The sequence below is a fragment of the Struthio camelus genome, chromosome 1 (genome assembly GCF_040807025.1).
Source record: "Struthio camelus isolate bStrCam1 chromosome 1, bStrCam1.hap1, whole genome shotgun sequence".
Taxonomy (NCBI): domain Eukaryota; kingdom Metazoa; phylum Chordata; class Aves; order Struthioniformes; family Struthionidae; genus Struthio; species Struthio camelus.
This window is the reverse complement of record NC_090942.1, coordinates 54,644,548-54,664,328: the sequence shown is the minus strand read 5'-3', so window position 1 is coordinate 54,664,328 and position 19,781 is coordinate 54,644,548. Positions and strand designations below refer to the sequence as shown.

General features: G+C 47.1%; 2 protein-coding genes across 16 annotated transcripts in view; one reads left to right on the top strand and one right to left on the bottom strand.

Moving 5' to 3' along the window:
• Nucleotides 1-538: 538 nt before the first annotated feature.
• LOC138065780 (uncharacterized) lies at nt 539-11,483 on the top strand. The gene is made up of 5 exons (XM_068931189.1): nt 539-716; nt 1,987-2,175; nt 6,264-6,399; nt 9,089-9,268; nt 9,895-11,483. The coding sequence occupies exons 1-5, from the start codon at nt 539-541 to the stop codon at nt 10,151-10,153; spliced, it is 942 nt and encodes a 313-aa protein (XP_068787290.1). The 3' UTR covers nt 10,154-11,483.
• A 6,831-nt stretch (nt 11,484-18,314) lies between these two features.
• CNOT4 (CCR4-NOT transcription complex subunit 4) overlaps nt 18,315-19,781 on the bottom strand; it is an 83,705-nt gene continuing 82,238 nt past the window's right edge. For 11 of the 15 annotated variants that reach the window (XM_068939047.1, XM_068939027.1, XM_068939069.1 and 8 more), the window contains one exon: nt 18,315-19,691. In XM_068939047.1, coding sequence (XP_068795148.1) covers nt 19,390-19,691 — 302 coding nt within the window. In that variant the 3' untranslated portion in view covers nt 18,315-19,389. The remainder of the gene's footprint in view (nt 19,692-19,781) is intronic. The other 4 variants (XM_009677578.2, XM_068938985.1, XM_068938994.1 and 1 more) reach the window with 1 other exon arrangement.

The window sequence follows — 19,781 nt, the reverse complement described above, 5'->3', positions numbered from 1 at the left end:
AAAAAAAAAAAAGCAAAATTGCAGTTTAATGCCCAGTCCTTGGGTTGCTGGCTGCTACCACCTTCCCGAGCCGGGCTCCGGGCAGGTAGGCGCTGAGGGCACCTGACACGCGACTCCATACCCAGGGACGCTGCAATGACTGGCGAGATGGTGACAGCCAGGCCCTGCAGGAGGGAGCTGTAAAAGATGGATTCCCAAATGCCTGCTATTTTTTCCCGACGCTGGATTTTTTTTTTTTTTTTCCACGCCGGCAGCGTGGAGGGAGCGGGGAGGGGGAGCGGGGCGCTGGGTGAGACCGGTGGAGCCAGGGCCGGGTGGAAAGGGAGGACGGGGGCCAGCGACGCACAGCTAGAGAGGGGCCGGCCGTGCTAGGAGCGGGGTGCCGGCGTTTTGTGCCTAAGCGGAGGGGAGGCAAGCCTGGGGCACGAGCGGCCGCTAGCTTACAGCTCGAGGCTTAGCGTCCTAAGAGCCCAGCTGATTCCTGCTCAGAGGCGAAGGGAAGCCGCAGGCGCTCGAGGATGCTGCGTCTCCCCAAACCATGACGGGACGACGGTTTGGAAAATGCATCGCCCTTTGCCTGCTGCCTTGGAGCTGCCTGAGCGTTGCCTGGAGCCACGCTGCCGGGCCGGCCAGCGCGCCGCCCGGCGCCCGGCGCCTCGGGAAGGGACCGCTCGGAGACCTCGCCAACGGGACCTACGGGCACAGCAACATTTCAGGTACTCGAGCGAGCCACTGCCAGCCTGCCGGGGCCCGCGGCCGGGCGAGAGGTGCCTCCGCGCTGTAGGAAGGTGCAGCGGCATCAGGGCTTTACGCGGTCCGAACGGCCCCAGCGTTTTGTTCTGGGAGAGGATCCGTCGCCTCGGAGGCGACCCACACTAAGTACAGCGAGGAAATTTAACGCTTCATTGTCTTAGAGAGGGAAAGCGTCTCCTCCGTGTTACTGCTGTAGGCGTATCGCAAGGGTCCACCGCTCTGGCCCAAGCACAGCCTCCCCCCAGGGCTGCCTAGTGCTGCTGCGGGAGAAGATCCCGGGGCAGAAATGCGGATGGATGTGGAGTTTTAGAAGGCACAAACGATCTCAAAGTGCTAAGGGTGTGAGTTACACACACACACACACACACATATATATATATTTATTTTTTTTAAATGAATCTGCTTTCTGGAACAGGGGGCGTGCAGTTACTCAGCAGGTGGGACGCCAGGTTGGTAGCTGCCGGGGCCGAGCACCTGCCCAGCGCCGTACTCCAGCGCTTAGGCCGCTGGCAGGACAGCCTGCGGCTCTCCTCGCACTAGAGTCTAGAAATTCACATCTTCTTGGCCTTGTGTTGGGATATGCGGGGTTTTTTTGCAAGCGTAGATTCAGACTGTCATCCATGTGGGCGCTTGCTCTGCTCACAGGTGTCTCTAGTCACTAGCAAGGGGGGAAAAGGGCAGCACTGAAGATGCAAAGGGTGGAATGCAGAAAGGATGATCTAAGCAGAATAACTGCGTAACCCTGAATAGCTGTAGGCAATAAAGTAGGAAAAAAAAAAAAATGAAAGGCCAGGGGGGAAAGTACCTGTCTAGTACTATACTGAGTAGTATAAAGAAATATTTTTATTGTTTTGAGTTCCACTCAATAACATTCTCCCCAGAGTCTAACTCCCTTAGCTGTTTGGGGGATTAAAAAATGCCCATCCTCTTCCTTCTCTTCTTAAGGGTCGCTCTCCAACCCTTCTCCCCTATCCTGTACCTTTCGGTCCTAATTCTGTTGTTCAGAAGTGGCTGGTATTACAGAATTTGCAACTAGAATACTGCTTTCTTTTTTTTTTTTTTCCAAATAAAACCATTAGATTTCCCCACGTGTCTCATTTAGGATTATGCAGATGTTTTGCAGAGACTTGAAGGACCTGCAGAAGTGACGCAGGGGACAGGTGGCCGTTTCAAACGCACCATGAGAGCAGCTTTGGTAATCACCTGCACTTAACACCTTCCCTTCTCCCGCAGTGGAGTGCACGGCTCTCATCCCGCCACGCTACGGATACTATTATGTGGACAGAGGCTCTGGCAGCTCTTTGGGCTCTGTCGTCGCATACTGGTGCAAAGAGGGGTACCAGCTGGTGGGCAGCGAGAGGCTGGTGTGCCTCCACCAGGACGGCATTTCATCCTGGAGCCATCGCCCGCCCCACTGCGAGGGTAAGGAACAGGCAAGCCAACCCCTCTCTCTCTTTGCGATGGTGCTGGCTGGCTTAATATGTGCTCATTTATACAGTTTCAGCTAGTTTTCTCTGATCTCCATCCCTCTGCCAACCATCAGTCCCCACAAAAAGCAAGCACAGTTTTCACTCACTGGCTATTTAGAAATAGCCATAGGTGGACGGGGCCAGAGAAACCTCCTTCCCAGCAGGTGAGGGGGATGTTTGCAGAGCCACAAGAGCATTAGACACTGTGAGGGCTCAGACAGGCATCTAACGGTGCAGGACCCCGAGGAGACCACGTGGCACCAGCTCTCTGCTCCGCGTGGGATCCCCTCGGGGATGTGTCCTAGCTCTACTGCCCATTGGGGCAATCGAGGTCCGGCTTGGTCTGGTCTGTAGCTCACGCAATGCAGAGCCTGTGTGAGCATCCAATGGGATCCGTTCATCAGCATTTAACGAACAATGTAACCTGGCAAGCAGCAGTCAGAGCTGTCCTACGAGCCTCCAGCTGGGCACAGCAAGCTGAGGCCTTATGGGACTTTTGGACCTTGCGGGTGCAAAAGCAGCTCAGGGGAGATGCAGGAAACCCTCTCGTGGAAACCAGGTATTCCTGTCTAGCTGACGCCTTTCCAGGACTGTCATAGGACAGTTTCCACAGGGTCCTAAGGCAAAGGAGCATCTCAGCATTTTCTATCTTCTTGCCCCAGAGCAGTTTCCTGCAAAGTCAGGCCTACCAGTCCCAGCCTTTAGTGAAGAGGTCACAGATACATCAGCCTCCGGGCTTCGGCACCGCAGAAGAGAGGGAGGGAGGCATTTCAGTGTAAAGGATGGCTGTGTATTTTCCTACACTACTTTCGGTCTGTTACAGAAAAGCTATTAAACCTAAGCTTAAAAAAAAAAAATTCACTTGAGGGGGATTTTATCAAAGGAGTATATTCACCACGAGTCAGTTCACCCCCAAATCAGCCATTATCGTGCTTGCAATAATTCCTGCAGAAGACACCAAGTTAAGCCCAAAACCAGGCGAAGGCTCATGCCCGACTCCCAGTGCCCAGCAAAGGGAGTCTAAATCACAGCCAAAACCTTCCAGCGGGAGGAAAGAAGGAAGGAAGTTGAACTTTGCAATAATCCAACACTTGTTGTTTATAAAAGCACGTGACAGTTTCAAATGGCCCTTTTCTTTTTTAAGTTACAATCTCATGAAGAACTAGTGGCTTAAGATCTAAAGAACAAAGTCTATCTCTTGCTTTAAAAGCTCTCTATCACGCATTGTGTGCATACATAAAATAATTTCAGGAAAATTGCCTTCAGGAAAATTATTTATTTCTGCAGTGGTAGCCAACAATACTGGAGTTGTAAATACTATATAGCTACACTTTAAATACATTGCTTGTGCTGGATGCTAACAATTAAAGACACATGGCCTCATCCAAAAACAGTTTACCAGCAAACTTGTGGTGCAATTGTTGGCTAAAAAAAGTTTTACAAGGAGAGTCAGGCACATTTGCTCTTGCTGCTTCTCTTTCATTTGCTCAAGCTAAACAAACCTGTTCAAGAATGGTAACGTCTCATAAAAATCGAAGGGCAACTGTTTCAGTCATAGATCCTCTCCCTACATCCTGAGCTAGGATGCTGCAGCTCTGGCCAAGAAACACGACAGATAGCTTACTCTTTAAAAACGTGAACACAAATAAAGCAGTTTACCATCAGTTCAGAGTTGTAAAATCCGGTGATACACAGTCAATGGCTGTCTTCTGTTCATAAAAGCAATTGCAGCAAAACACAATGAACTTTGTTGCAGTAAGTTACAGGTACTCCTGGTACTCCTGTTTCGCAATAAAACATTCATAAAGCTAATTAGCAAACCTTATCTTCTCAGCTCTAAACATATGCTGCCTTTTGTACACTGTATAATACAGAAACATCTTTAGTGATCAAAAAAAAAAAAAAAAAAGACCAAATCGCAAATCACACCTTACATTCCCCCAAATAAACAGATTTTAAAACAGTTTTAAGGATAAAGATCCCCAGTCACTTCAAACTTCCCTTTGAAACACAAAACAAACCTCTATACTTGTTGAAGTTTTAGTTTGGTCCTTTTGTAAGGGTCACAAGTTTCTTAAGTTTGTGTTTAACACGCATTTTATTACTTTGAAAATCTAAACATAATGTTTTTGCAGATGTTAGCAAATTCTTTCATATTATTTTGACCTTGGGATGAGAGTCATGTCTTTAGATATCTACAGCAGAGACAATATTTAGATTTCCTTTATAGTTGCATCAGAGTGCAATTTATCTGATCTTTTCAGGTGTCTATTTTAAACTAGATGATAGAGATCACGTACTCAGATGGATCATACACCTGTCGGAGAAAACTCTGAAAAAAGTGGCTGCTGCATCCACAGAGGTTTCCAACCAATTTTTTTCCATCTTCACAAGCCCTATTTCTTCCAAATGTTCTTGCTTCCTTAAGCCAGTTTAACTTTTTTCCTTTTTCCCCAAAGAAGGCTTCAGCAGAAATATATGTTCCATGTAAAAACCAATAGTTACCATCATTTCTTTCTTTGAATTGAAACTTAATTCACATTATCTTTGTGGTTTATGTAAGATACATTGAGTGTTGTGTTTTCTGTCACATGTGATTTGCTTTAATTCTAATTATCTGAAGAAAGTATTAATTTTGAAAACAATTCTATCGGAAACTTTTTTTTTTTTTTTTTTAACTAAACTGATGCAGTGTCACTTAAGCTCACCATTTTGTTAAGCTACAATAATTAGTTCACAAAGCAATCCTTTTGTACGTTTTCTTACAATTGACTTTCCAGGCATACCTATTTAGGTAACATAGTTATTAATAAAAATTATACCTCAAACATACTGTTAGGTTATCAGAGGCCAGTCTACATCTTTAATATGTAGGGGAATGATTACCTGGAGACCACCTGAGATAAGAATATCTCCTTTTATAAGCAAAGTTCTTTATTGCTTAGGGGCTGGAAAATTATCTGTCAAGTTAACTTCAGCTTCTCGAAAATACAGAACAATTTATCATAAAAGTACTTTTTTTACTGCCTGGTAGATAACAGAAGTAAGCAGACAGCATTCTTTCATCAAGAATGCCTCTCATCAAACCTAGCCTAATTCCTTTTTGATTTCGGCAGGGAGTCAGCCTTTGCCAACGGGGGGAAAACCTGCCCCCCTCGGTTGTGCTTGCCGTGTCCTGCAGAGCTTGCTTTTGAGCAAACGATGAAGGCACCGGCTAGAGGAACTACTGCGAAGTGGGAAAAACTAGCTGGGAAAGCAAACTGAGAGGGTGGTTACCAGATCACTTCGAGCCTCTGAAGTGCAGTCTGGTGCTGTTTCAGTGATGGTCTGGGTGACAGACTGGAGGGTGCACCTACTAAACTATGGGAAGAACGAGGCACGTTGCACGCAGGCACGTTGGCCTAAAGCTGCAGATTCCTTGGGCCCATTGGAGGAGCATGTCTGAAAGACAGCATCTGGTATACTAAGGACCTGCCCTGGGCACTGTGAGCACACAGGAACAAGCAAGAGCACAAATCCAGCCTGGGGAATCACTAGCTCCTGCTGAGGAAATCCTGGGGGATCTCGTGCGTGGGTCATAAACTCGACCATGAGTCCTACGCGCCAAGGTGCTGTGAGAAAGATGAATATATCCTCTTAGGACGTGCGAAGAGCAGGGTCTCCTCCTGCCCTGCTGCACCAGCACGGGGGGTCGCGCACGAGGTGCAGCGCGAGGAGGGCTGTGAGGCAGAGAGCACGAGGTGGGCTTGTGCAGGGGAGAAAGACAAGCAAGCCCTCCAGATGTAAGCCTTAACTGCAAAAGAGGAAGAGAAGGAGTTTTTCTCTGCTTTCTGGAGAGTAAGACAAGAAGCAATGAGCTTAAATTGCAGTAAGGCTGGCTGAGGTCAGGCACTGGGATCTCACTGGGTGGCAAAACCTGGACTAGAGGAGGCTTCAGCACCACCATTACTGAAGGTTAAGTGGTGTTGAAGGTGAGGCCACGTGAGCTTCAGCCACCCCAGCTGCTGCTCACGGCACCCCACTCTGTCCCTGTCTCCGCAGCCATCCCCCAGCGCCGCGACAAGGGCTTCCGTGTGGCCGTGGTGGCCTCGCTCGTCAGCGGAGCCATCATCCTGGCCATGTCCGTCTCCTTCGCCGTGTGCTGCTGGCGGGACAGGACGCTGAGGAGCTGCGCCCTGCGGCACGAGACCGGCCAGGGGTGAGTACCTGCTGGATAAGGACCCTGTTACTCCATCAGCGAAACGGGGAGACCGGGGCGAGGAGGGTCTCAAAAGCAGGGAGAGGTGCATCTGGGACCTGTCTTCACCATGCTTGTTTTTTGCCCTAGCAGGGCCAGCCCCAGATCCCAGTGAATCATGTTCCCCTCCACCAGAAGGCAAGAGAAGTCATACTAGCGATGCCCGCTGAAAGCCAGGCTGAGAGGCTTGAGGGCTACAGCTCCCTTTTCCAGGCAGAGGCACCAACTGCCAGCAGCACAGGGAAAAGCACACACGCTCTGTATCTGAACCGAGAGGCTTCCTTAGCCAAAAACTTGTAATTTTAAAAATAGACATCCACATGCTTCTGGATAGTGTGGCAATCCAACAGGATTTATCAGTCTATGTGCAGGGGCAGGAAAAAAAAAAAATTCAACACCTTCCCTGAATTTCAGCCCTCTGCCACACTGCACAGCAGCTGCACGGGCCTGTGCAGCTGCTCCAGCAGGCCAGTCCCGCGGTCTGCTGCTGCTGCGTCCCCATAGCAAAGCACAGGCCGTGAGCATCTACCAATACTGATGCCGACGCCAGCTGAGCGGGCAGGGGCTCTACTTAGAGCAGCAACTTTAGGACAGGAAGGCATATAGCAGTGTCACGCAAACTGCAAGTTTTGGGGAAGAGATACTATGACTGAGGCAGTGGCAACCACCAAGAGTCACGTAGCTTCTATGGTGACTTGAATCCACCAGCTGCTAGGTGCAGATACACAGGGCACAGCGACAGGGAACGAGGGTGCAGTTTTGCACAGCAGAGCAGGTGGGATTTGACGATACCAAGGGCTGCAGCAGCTGAGCTGACCGTCCAGGTTGCCTGACTCCAGGCTGCCCCGGGCACGGACAGAGCAGCTTTCTCTAGCCCAAGGCAGCAACCTGCCCCTCTCTGTGGTCCAGCTCTCTCACTTCCAGCCCTTCCCTAGTCTCTGCAAGGAGTCCTGGTCCCCTTTTTGAGTGCACCGCTTGCATCAGTCCCTCTCATCACCTACACTATCTACCTCTTAAATTGGGTCCCCCTTGCCCGGACAACCTCAGTTTCCAGGACACTTTTTTGGGGAGGATGGGGGGATAAGGAGAAGACAGTGCCTCTCTGGGCTAAAGAAGAGCTGGTGCTGCCACCTGCTGAACGACGCGCTCAAGCCGCATCAGAGCCACAAACGTGGCTGCATTTCTACAGGGTTTCTTGCAACCCACTTCTCTGCCCCATGCAGATGCTCCAGTTTACACATCTGTAGCATTTTGGCCCTAGACACTACGCTTTAGGGTGATAGAGAAGCTGTAAAAAATTAAACCTTTGCCCAAAAGCAAAGCTATATTCGGCCCCAGAGAAGATGACAGGGCTTTAGCAGGGGTTCCCCGGAGGCTGCCAGCAATCGCAGAGCCTGCAAGGAAACCCACGGTACATGAGAAGCTGTTAGCTTGCTGATGTAAAAAAAAAAAAAAAAAGCTCTGCCGTATACAGAGGAAGCAGGCAACGTAACTCGGCAGACAACACGTGGAGAGCAACCGGCGGGAACATCCATCTCTTCCAGAGAGAGCGAGGCCGAGTTTAGCGGTGACTCAGCTGGCGGCTCAGCTACCGCGACTGCAAGCGCACAGCCCAGCAGGGGGAAGGAGGCGCATCCTTCTCCGGGGAGGATTTTTCTTGCAAAACACCAGATTCCATTTAGTTTCCCAAGCAATCGCACTTCTGAAGTATGGTTGCAAACCTCTCACTGAATCATCCTTAGCAGAGGCAGGGGAGGGGGAGAGACGGGCAGGGAAATGCTGGCAGCCCTCTGCAGCAGGAAAGCCCGGCCTCGCCGCGTGAACTGCTGTGGAGGGGGAGTGTGGGAACAAGCTCCGCGGGCAGCAAAAACGAGCGAGCCCCATTTCGGGAGGAAAAGCAGTAATTCCCCCACCGGGCCTCTCTTTCCTCCCCGTCCCATGCAACAGCAGCCAACGCCAGGAGCCCGGAGCAACGCCGGTGACGACTGCCCGAAGCAGAGCGCTGCCCCGCGGCTTCACTAAGGAGCCGCCAGGTTTTCCCAAACCTGGTGCGATTTCTGCCCAAACCACAGGAATTGCTCAAGAGGTCAGCGAGCTCCGTGGGGAGGGCTGGCGGGCAGGGCAGCTCTCAGCCAAAACCAGGAAGGCAAAAACGCTGCTGGCAGAGGAGAGCGCGCAGCACGTTGAAGGACGTGTGGAGGGTTTGCGAGCGCTAGCACCTCGGCTTCTCAGGAGGCTTCACCCCTACCTCTCCCCTCCAGCCTGCTCTTCCCCAGGCCGGCTGGTGGTCACCAGTCCATCACAGCTCTTCATCCCCTTCCCACAGGGCTCGGACAACCGGTGCCTGGCATGCCGCAGAAGCACAACTGGATGGTTTTCCCTGGACAAGCTGTGCAAAGTGCGGGGGTTTCCATGCTCTCCTCTGGGAGTGGAGGGAGGGGGTCAAAACCAGCCTGTTCAGACCCCCAAAAGCAGGCTGCTGTCCTGCAGACAGGGTGAAAAATCTTGCTTTATGAAACACGCCAAATCTCTCCAGGGAATGAGTGAGAGCAGCCAGCCCGCAAAAAAAAGCATCTGTTTGTGCATGTGTCTTTCTTCCCCCCTCCCTCTCTCCTTCCCTCCCTTCCAGGCAGCAACTTGGCAGAAAATTCAGAGGAGGAAGGAAACGTGATCCCGCAGCCCCACAGAGGGGGAAGATCGCTTTTGGGAGATTAACGCACTACCACCGGCGTGACTACCACCTCTCGGCCCTCTCCAGCTCCGTGTTCCCGGGGGCGTTTGCAGGCTGCAATAACCCGGCTTTCCAGAGGTACCGCTCAGCACAGAGTCTGCAGCCAGCACAGGCAGCAGCCTGACCGTCCCTGTGCGACTTCTCACCTAGGCAGAGAGCCATTTCCAGACTACCTGAGTCAGGAGCAGTGAGATTTACCAACCTAAGCCGCTCGAGCCTTTGACCCCCTCTGCCACCCTCTTGTGCGCAGCCCCAGCAGGATAGACTGGGTGTTGATATGGATCTCCCACGGCAATAGTTTCTCCTTTCCTGAGCGCAGTCCCTGCTAAAGCACTGCTTTACTGAGCCGCCACAGTCCTTGTCTGGATGCCGGGCCTCCGCTGCTCGGGCACCAGGCGTTTTAACAAAGCGTGTTACTAAATTACCCAGCAGAGGAGCCTGCTCTGCACGTCACAGCTTATTTTCCACCCTTCTACACAAGGCCTAGAAAACTGCAAATTTGCAAACTTCTCCCCCTCCAGCTCCCCACCTACCCCCTAATGCTGTAATGAGCAACGAAACACTTGCACCAGCTCCTTTTCCAGAAGAGCTGCCAACCTGCTACCAGCCCAGTGCTGCCCTTCGCTCGGCCTCATCGAACCTGGGGGCTCCTACCAGCCCTTCGTCCTTTTCTCACTCTCCTCTCTCCCTCTTGCCTTTAACAGGAGCCCAGAAAACTTGCCCAAGCCGTCCATGGAAAGCTCACACGCCGAGACGCTGGTCTTCCTGCAGGCGATGCTGCGGCCAGGCACACCGCCCTCTGCCCCCACGTACAGTCAGCTGCTCCACAAGCCAAGCAACATACTCCTGTCCGCAATGCCCGGCCATGCCAACCTCCCCAGGGACTTGCCCCCTGTCTATTACAGAGGCTATGAGGAACATAAGCTCCTAAAACAAATTCGAGAGGCCAGTTTGAAGATTTAACTGTTGATCAGCTTTTTTTTTTTTTTTTTTTAATCAAATCCCTCTTAAACAAAAACAAAAAAAACCCCACCAATTTCTTGAAACCCTACAGAGCTCAGGGAGGAATTTCACAAGCCAATTACTGCACCTGGTTTTTCAAACAGAGATGATTGGGCACTTCATGTTGAAAGGCTTTTTGATATAGTCCTTCCCCCCGCCCCATTTCCAGAAGTGCACAATTCAAACATAAGTTCCTAGGTTACGAGGTTCTTAATCAATCATTTTAGTGAAAAAGTATAAAACTAAGTCAGAACAGCTCTTGGTTAAAATATAGTGTAAGGACATGTAGACTTTCAGGTTTTACTTATTTTTAGAAAGAGTCTGATTTTCTGTTTAGGGCTCTTTCAAAGGCTGAAAGTGAGCACAGCCAGTTACTAGGAACACGGAATCTATGTCATTAGATAACTGGAAGCATTTACAATTCATTGCACTTGAGTGTAGGCTGAGATTTAAAGGACTTCTTGTTGTTGTTTAGAACTCACCATATCCTCACATTTCTACACAGTCAATCTTGAACTTGCAAAATGCCTGACAAGTGTGTAAAGATAGCCAGTCAAGAGGAAAACATGAATTTATCTTGAATACAAAGGACCTAGCATGCTTGAAAAAGAACTTTGGGTCTCTCCTCCCTTCTCTCCCCCATTAGAAATTCACATCATGTGTATCAGGACCTACAGCAATGCCCGAAGAGCTAGCATGCGTGTCCTCATTTGTATTCAGAAAGCAATGACACCCATATTCCTGTCCATGATTTCCTGGATGGACATGTATAGGCGCATTTCCATGCACTGCATGCAGAGCATGTCGAGCAGCTTCGGGACACCTCAGCCCCTCCCCTCCTCGCACTGGAGAGCAGATCTGTGCGTTCAGAGCAAATCTGGCACTGTTGAGTAATACAGCATTACCTGTGTGCACAGAGATGATGTTTGTATTTCAGGAGCTGCTACCACAATAGTCAAAACAGGTGCTGGCAGCCTAAAGAGCTGCAATAAGAAGGAGCACCCACAACGTGAACCAGCAGCATCACCATCGTGCGCAAGGATGCAAACTATGATATGTACCAGTCTACACTGGTACAAGGAGTTTTTGGCTGCTGACTTTACTTCTATCCAAATTTGCATTACATTTTTAGGTAAGAAACTTTTAATTAAAAGACTCAAGTTATCACATTTTCCTGATAAGGGCAAGACCTACACGCAGACATCCTCAGAAACCTTGATGCTTCTCTTTGGAAAGAGGACTGGGGCCACCATTCTTGCTATTCCTAATAACAATAAAGGAATCTCTCCCCATTCCACCTTGTAAGGCTTCATTTCATATTACCAAGCAACAGAAAATCTGGTTTGCGGGCTGACTTTTGCTGGGTAGGGAACAGACGTTAACAAAACTTCTACAGATCATTTTCAAGAGAAGAGAACACCCACAATGACCATTTATCAGCAACTGCACTGCAAGAAGAAAAAAATCCTTTGCTTTCATAGAGCAACTGAAGCTGCAGAGCAGACAGAAAAACACCACCTGCTCCACCTTTCCCTCAGGCTCACGTCCTAACCTTACCTTCTCCTCCCTCTCCTCTTCTGGCCAACTCCAGCGCGCAGCCAGGCAGGATGCGACAGCCTGCCTAGGCCCACTAGGAGAGCCCAGTGCGTGTTTGATTTGCCCAGTGCTCCCAGTTCAGTGCCTTGGCACTGACCCACCCGAGCCAGCCGTACCCAGAAGACGGCACAGGAAAAGGGGAACTGCCTCCAGGCCACAGACTAGGGCTGGAGGATGGAAACCAGCATGGCACTGCGCTCAGGCTGGTACTCCCTTCCCAGGGGCACATCGCTGAGCGAGCACGCCTACCAGCACAGCCAACTGGCCCAGGAGGATTACCCAGCAGAGCAATTTCTGCCCTGTAAAGGAAGATCTCCACTGCTCCTCTTGCATTAGTAACACAGCTGCAGCAAGGGCAAGCTGAGCAAGTCCTGCCTCAAGGCAACCTGTTCTTCAATCACCTGCCTGAGGCTTGTGAGACCACACAGAGTACATGCTCTCTATTCAGAGACACCAGTAGTGACATTCAGATATAATGCTATGGGCATTTTGACCCATTGCTAGTACTCTAGAATGCCCACGGGTACCGTATCCACGGAATATGCTTTCACTTATGTTTCATTAATGTATATTTTATGTCTGGGGATTCAGCACAGGTTCCGCCCTGGTAACAGTACTGCCAAATTCCTTGTTCACATACAAAGAAACTCTTTTTAAGAGACCAAACCAGAAAAGGAAAAAAAGAACAGGGTGGGGAGGAGGAATAAAGAAGAAGGGAATGAAATTTTCCGCATCTGTTCCTTCTTTTTTCCTCTCCTCTATCATGCTTTAAAGAACAAAATTTAAAAATCACTACGATTTCCCTTCTCTCATAGGATTTTTTGTGCAAAAATGCATTTGGGACAAATTTGGAGTTTGCTGTTCTCTGGATCCAAGTAGTGCTTTAAAAATAAGTGATTTTTTTTTTTTTTTGGCTACCTAAGATCAGAGATTGACACCTATTTTCACTGCAAACTGAAATGATGCACTTTAAATATAAAATCTGGTGCCAAACATGTCTAGAAAGACGTTGATTTTGAAGTGTCATAACAAAAAGTTAGCATTTTCAATAACAACTGACACAGTAAATTTTCATACTGAGAAAGTGTCAAATCAGAGCAAGCATTTTAAATCAACTGACATTTTAAAAAAAGATTTTCCTGACAAAATTGAAGAGTTTCACTGGGGTAGTGTTTTCCTGATTTTTCATTTTTTCTCATGAAAGTCAGGTTTGCTACCAGAAAAAAGATTTGACCCCAAAACCTTGACAGTTGTTCGTAGCTGCACAAACAGCTCCTCCATAGGGAGGAACATATACAGGGCTTCCTAGAAGTTCATCTCAAACTTACAGGAGACTAAAAACAACAGAAGAAAGATGGGTTAAGGGCAGCAAGTCCAGCCCTACCACAAGTTTCCTTATTAATTACCTAGCCTTTATCTCAGTTTCTTCTCACCTGGGACTGCTATAGCAAATATCTGTTCAGTTAAGGCTGTGAAGAGCCATAACCAGCTTCACCCAGACAAGGCACCACCAGTAAAGCAGCAAGAAATCATCATCCGGATTTGTTCACTAAAAAAGGGATGAGAAAAAAAGATAACTATGTAGAAACTGAGGTAATTTGTAAACTAGAAGAAAAAGAAAATTACAAGTTTATGACGACACACATTCTGGCCACACTTTGGCTTTCTGCACTTCCCTTTGGGACTGGCATCTGACCCTTCTTCACTCAGAGAGAGAAGGGCCCTGCCCTTCTCACTATTTTTGATCCTGGCTTTCTCCATACTAGGGAACAGGATTTCCAGGTGCCTGAGATCCTGGCCTCTCTAGAAAGAAACTGAAACGCAAAGGGGTATGGTTGCAACATTTTATGCACTAATATCCAAGAGAAAGGTGGGCCCCAGAACTGAAAGGAACAGTCTAAAGAGGGATGGAGGCCATGCGAGGTCTGCTCATGCTCTGTCCCCAGAACACCTCAGAGGCAGCTGTTGTTTGTTCAGCATGTCCGAACAGATAATGCATGTTCAGCTTTCTTAAAATTGGATTTTAAGCTTAAAACTCCACATTGGGAAACCTCAGCCTGCACATTTATTTAGGAACAGCTGAACTAGTGTTAGTCACAACCTTACATTTTTTAAGTCAAATTCAGCATATCTCACTTCTATGACCACCAGCACTGATCAAAGAGACTTCTCGGAAGATACGGGCAAGGTGAATGTTGGGACTTCTAATGTTCAAAGCCATGAAATCTCCAGTTCTGTAGAAGAATTGGAAAAAAAAAGATACTCATTGTGACCTTGAAAAAAGTCAACACCTTCTGCCAGTACAAGCTTTCTGGAGTGCTATTTGAAACGCCTCTGTGCCAGGAGGAAGAGAATAGAGCTGAGCAAGTCTCACCTTCTTTCCAGGCATCTCTGGAATGGGGAGAGGTTTGCTGAAATTATAAGTCTGAGGACTGGAGGAAAGAAAGAGAGAGGAAATAGTAATTTAGCAAGAGCTCAGAGCAGAAAGCAACAATAACGACCTGATGACTGTATCCCACAAAGACTGCACCTCACTTCTATTCCAAAAAATGGGCTCCTACTGAACGCCAGAGGCCAGGCAAATCACCTCTCCCACAGACAGCTTAGACTAAGGACTTTTCTATATATTTTTCCCTCCATGATGACGACATCTCTTTGTTCAAATGACTTACCCACCTAGTGCCACTGCATCAACACAATCCTAAATCAGTACCTTTTCATCAGCAAAACCAGCAACAAACCCGTTCCTGCCAGGATCACCCAACTCACCGCAAACCTCTGCTGTACAGAAGTTCAGACTCTTACAACCCCACAGGTAGCTTAAGCTCCCTGTACTTGTATGGCAAGAACTTCATTTGGCCTTTTCCATCTCAAGAGCCTCCCCTTTGCCATGTAAGCACAACAGTGATAGGTCTTAGGTAAAGGCAAATGCAGGAAGGAGGGAAGATGGGAAGGAAGATCTTGTTCATATACAGTGCTCTCACATATAGATCAGAGTGCAAGAAAAGGTATAGTCTCAGTACACTGCATCCCAAAGCTATAACGATCCTTCACCTTTTTCGGGGCTCTGTTTATAGCAAAAGCTATATATGGAAGAGGACCCAAGAGGTGGACAAGGACTTGCTGCTGTTTTCTATCGGTATAACACTCCAAAGCAGCGGAAAAGAAAGATGCTGGGATTTGGGCCAAAAGAAGGTAGTGTAAGTTCTTACAGTTACTGCAGGCACATTCAATCTGAATATCTGATAAGGTAGTAGTCAAGTGGAAGGCACTTCTAGCAATGGATATAGACACATAGCACCAGAAGATTTAAAGCAACAACTGTACCTATGACCCCTTCGATAAGGGCTGGTGACAGCTCCAGTTCCTTCACTCTTAGAGCACTGTGCCACCTCCCAATGTTTAACACACCTCAGTTATGAGCAGTAACAGTTTTCATTCCAGCACTGCAGTTTTTCCTCAGTGTCCCAGGCAATACAGTACTTTCCACTCAGAGGATTCACATATGCTAGGGAATAACACCAAATCCAAGCTCCTTTGTAACTTAAGGCACAGTTCCATGCATCCTGAGGAGAGGGACAAATGAGAAGCACTTGGATAACTTACTCTAGAGAAATACCCTTGAAAAGAACATAAACTCCCTTGCAAGGCTGAGGGAGAAAAATCAGTGAATCCCTCCACAGAAGGAAAAATGTGTTCAAGCCAAAGAAATCTCAATAGCAGCATGGCCAGCTCTAAGAATTGCAAATCAGTAGTTTGGGAATGACTGGAAACTCCCCCAAAATCCTGTCTCCTGAAGGCCTGTGATAAAATGAGCATCTCCGGTGAAAACCTTTTGGAGGGCCAAGATTATGATGGTGGTGAGGGGGAAGAGGGAAAAACAAACATTAAGAGTCCTTGTGAATCCCACAAACAAACATTAAGAGTTCAAGAATCCATGATTAAAAATACTCATGGAAGTTGACAATGGTGTTTTAAGTACGGTTAGAGCAACCCTGCTGGGAAGCTGCCTTTGAAGGGGCAAATACCTGCTTACAGTTGACTCACAAGTAGGGAATGGAATTTACAACAGGAAGACCTTACTCATGCAATTGCTCTTCACCTTAACTACAAGGTGACGTTATACTCCCTGCTGTACTCCTGAGAAGCATCATTTTCTCATCAGATTAAAAAAGCGTAATAGCAGTCATGAACCTTTAATGTCAGTCCAGAACTGTGAAACTCTGAATTATTACACTTACACTGCAACTCCTTTGAAAATAAAACAGAACTCCTTGTACCAACACATTCATGGCTAATAACTTCTTATCTCTGCAATACAGTTTTTTATTAGTTATGGAAGAATCTGATCCATCCTCCTCCTCCAGGTTTATATAGCCTAGCCATCACCTGCCAAATGTGTTGCTAATCCAGGGTCATCACCCTTTTAGTCAAGCATGTTCTTGGCCTAACACAAGGAAGAGCTGCACACGCCTACACAGTAGCTACAAAACAGATACACTGCAAAAATCACATGGACAAAGCAGTCATGGAAGTGCTCTCCTTTCAATAAAGGTTCCTGTACAGACTTTCTTGCAGTAGGAACAGTCCCAACAACAAAGAACACATGGGAAACTGATAAAGACCTATACAGTTGAACAGAGAGAAATGCCAGGTAGCTTCCCAACTGGGAGCAAGGAAAATTTGCCTCAGACAGTAGATAAAGCTAGGCTAGAAGCAGCAAGAGTCCACCCTGTACACTGCTGCTGTCTGAGAATGGCATTTCCCCATCAACCAGAACACAGCTACGTTTTAGTATTACGGTACTTAACGTCACTCAACTAGAAGTCTTGGCTTAGGGGACAGAAAGAAAAAAAAAAAAAGAATAATTCCAGTGGCAAGCCTTTCCTTTATGCTAAAAAGTTTAGGCTTAATCTTTAGGCTAGCCGCAAGCTATTGTATGGCAACAGGAAATAAGCTCTCCTGAACAGTCAAAGCCAACTTTCCAAGGGCAACAGTCCACAAGGAGAGTTTTCCTTCAACGCATCCCAAATACACAACAAATCAAGAAACTGGGAAGGTTCCAGCTTCATGAATTGCTACAGTAAATAGAGAGTGATTACAGCTACTTTAGGAGGTGTGCTGATTCTCAGGGTTAGGAAGAGAAACCTGCTAAAGGAGAAGTGTTAAAGTCTCAAAAGCATGTCACTAAGAAGTGGGCAAAAATCCATCACATCTTCACCAGTCTCCAGACAGTGGTTTCCCATTGGGTTGCTTCCTTCATCGCCAAGGCCATGGGCAGCAGCAGGCTATACTGTGGAAGAGGGTGCTCCCACCCCTCAATTAAAGCTGCCACAGCACTAAGTGCTTTCACGATTATAGTAAGGGACTGCGCAGGAGCTGGCTGGGTCACCAAAAAAAACATAAAAATCACCTGTTTCTCATGAATTTTTTTTGGCATGAATAGTGCCAAAACAGTGCCTGGTTACATTCTTCCAAGTAACCAGGACACAAGACTTAATCTGCAAAAACAACGCCTGGCCATGAACAGTACAGTCAGTTCAGTTAACAGACAGTAAATACAGCACTAACTAGTAACACAGGTAAAAGAAGAGCAAAAGCTAACAACCACCAAGAAGCAGTGTTTTGTAAAGCAGGATATTCAGAGTAACTTTAGGCACCAAACTTGATACCTGACGTTAGCAGGCTGGTTTCCCTATCAGGGATTCACAAGGACTCTGCTTTGAGTCCCCAAGCGCTGAACTGTGGGCACCTAGGAGCCAGTCTCCTGGAGGGCTCCTAGGTGCCCACAGTTCAGCACTACAAAGTCCCTTCCTTACCACTGCCACCAGCAAGCATCTTAGGATGGCAGCCAGCCACGCATTATTACAGCTCACATTAGCTAAATCCTTCTGCACAGACATTTCTAGTATTTCAGGCTCTCAGCCATCTCTCTAATGAGCTATGCAGTGAAGGTTTCAATCCACCATCTCAATCATAATGTTAAGGGCTTTAAATATCAAAACTGGTCTCCGGCTATAGTGGAAGAGCTCACTGGAGGACTCCTATATGTTATGAACCCAACATGCCCTGCTCCACAGTGAAAGTATTTTGCACCTTTTTTGAGTGAAGATGCTGAAGGAAACAGGAAGCTGTAGGCAGCAACTTGCAGGCTCTGCCACATGCTCAGACACCTTGCTACCATGTTGCCTGCCCAGTGGGCAAGGCCTTTGATCAAGATAGAGTATAAACAGAAGTCTTTTTCCCACTTTAGATTTTTGGTAAGACTTAAACACAGATGGCCTTTAGCTATCTGCTTAAAGATACTTTTCTGAGTAAAGAAAATAAAATCCCTTATTTTAAAAATCAAACTTTTTCCACCCTTCAATACAGATATTACTATCCAATGCAGCATTTTGAATCTCTAATAAATTTCCACGTAAAAGTAGCGCCGGTTTAGGATGAACAGGAGAAAAAAAATGCAAGGACATATGGATATACTGTGCCTCAAAATTAAGCTAAAAAACAAGAAAAGCAAACACAAAGTCATCATCAAGTTTTCTGTTTTATTTAAGATTTTAGTTTTAATTCTGAAGAAAGAGGTACATTTCCTTGGTTTTAGTTTTAGCGTCAGGTTATAACCATGTTTATTTATCTGTTTTTTTCCTGTCTTTTCAATACTGCACAAACGTCCAGAAACTACAGGGTTAAGTAAAAGCTGCAGGCAGAGGAGGTCAGAGGTTGCGCTCCTGATGGTGATCATGTGGCCCCAATGCAGTGCTATCCCAGAGTGCCCTTATCAGGTGAATCTTTGTTTTTAAAAAAAAAGAAAGAGAGACTGACAGAGGAGACAGAAAGACTGAAGTAAATATCACTCGTGTTTCAGCTGCTTATAATTATATTATGTATACACTAGGTATTAAATCTGTGAATACTTTTAAAACAGTAAAGTTTACTTTAAATCTAAAGCCAAAATTTAAAAAAAAAAACCTTATTTCCCCTCTTTAAACCACTCTTCAGCAACATGCCAGTTACTCAGCTCTAAGTATGTTTTGTCTTTCAACACACTTCATGTCAAACCTCTTACTGACTGACACAATAAAGTCCTCCTTTCCAAAAAAATAAAAAGCTATTTCCCTGTGTAGTGCCACACTGAATGCAAAATAAATGCTAGGCCACTGCTTGCCCCACATGTTCAGTAACTTCATTTAAATTAAATGCCTTTTTCCTGTTTCTGCATTTGATTCTGCATTGCATTTTTCCCCTACTGTAGACTGACACTTTTCCACTAGGCAGAAATACTCATGTGCAAAAGACAGTAATATTCTCTTCAAGCATTGAGACTGCATTTTGGTTTCTCTCTCTCTTTTTTCTTAGAATGTTTTAGGAAATATTTCAAACAGTGTATTTCAAACACTGGCTCAGCAGAAACTTAACCAAAAGAGACGGTCATGACCCTGTGATCGCATTGCATTTGGGGGGGAAGGTTTGATCAGGAACTGGATTCTTCAGAAAGAAAGATATGAGGGGGAACAGTAGGTGGGCATGGGGAGGAGTCAGGGTGGGACACTTCCTGCATTTCTAACGTTTTTTTTTCTTTTTTCTTTTTTCTTCCTCCTTTCCTAATGACGATCCAGCGCTGAGCTCTGTAGTAGATCTGTGGGGGTTTTACTGGGGGGTCTGAAGGCTGTCTGAAAGCCTGGGGGCGGGGAGTGGAAGCTGGTGGGGTTTGAAGGAGGAGAGTAGGGATTCCAACTGGCTCTGTGCAGCGGGATCTGTGTGCCGAAGGGGTTACTGTGGTGCGTCTGTGACGGCGCTGCGCTGGGGCCGTCCATCTCTGTGAGGGCCTGAAGAGATTTTAGCCAATGTGGAGGATTGTCATCTTGAAGGGTGTCTAAACTGTTTCCTGTGGAGGCTGGGATACCTACAAAGAGAAGAAAAAAAGAAAACAAAACAAAAAAAAAGAAAAACGGGAGACAGGCAAGTCAGAGCAGAAGTGATAAGGTGAGTGTGA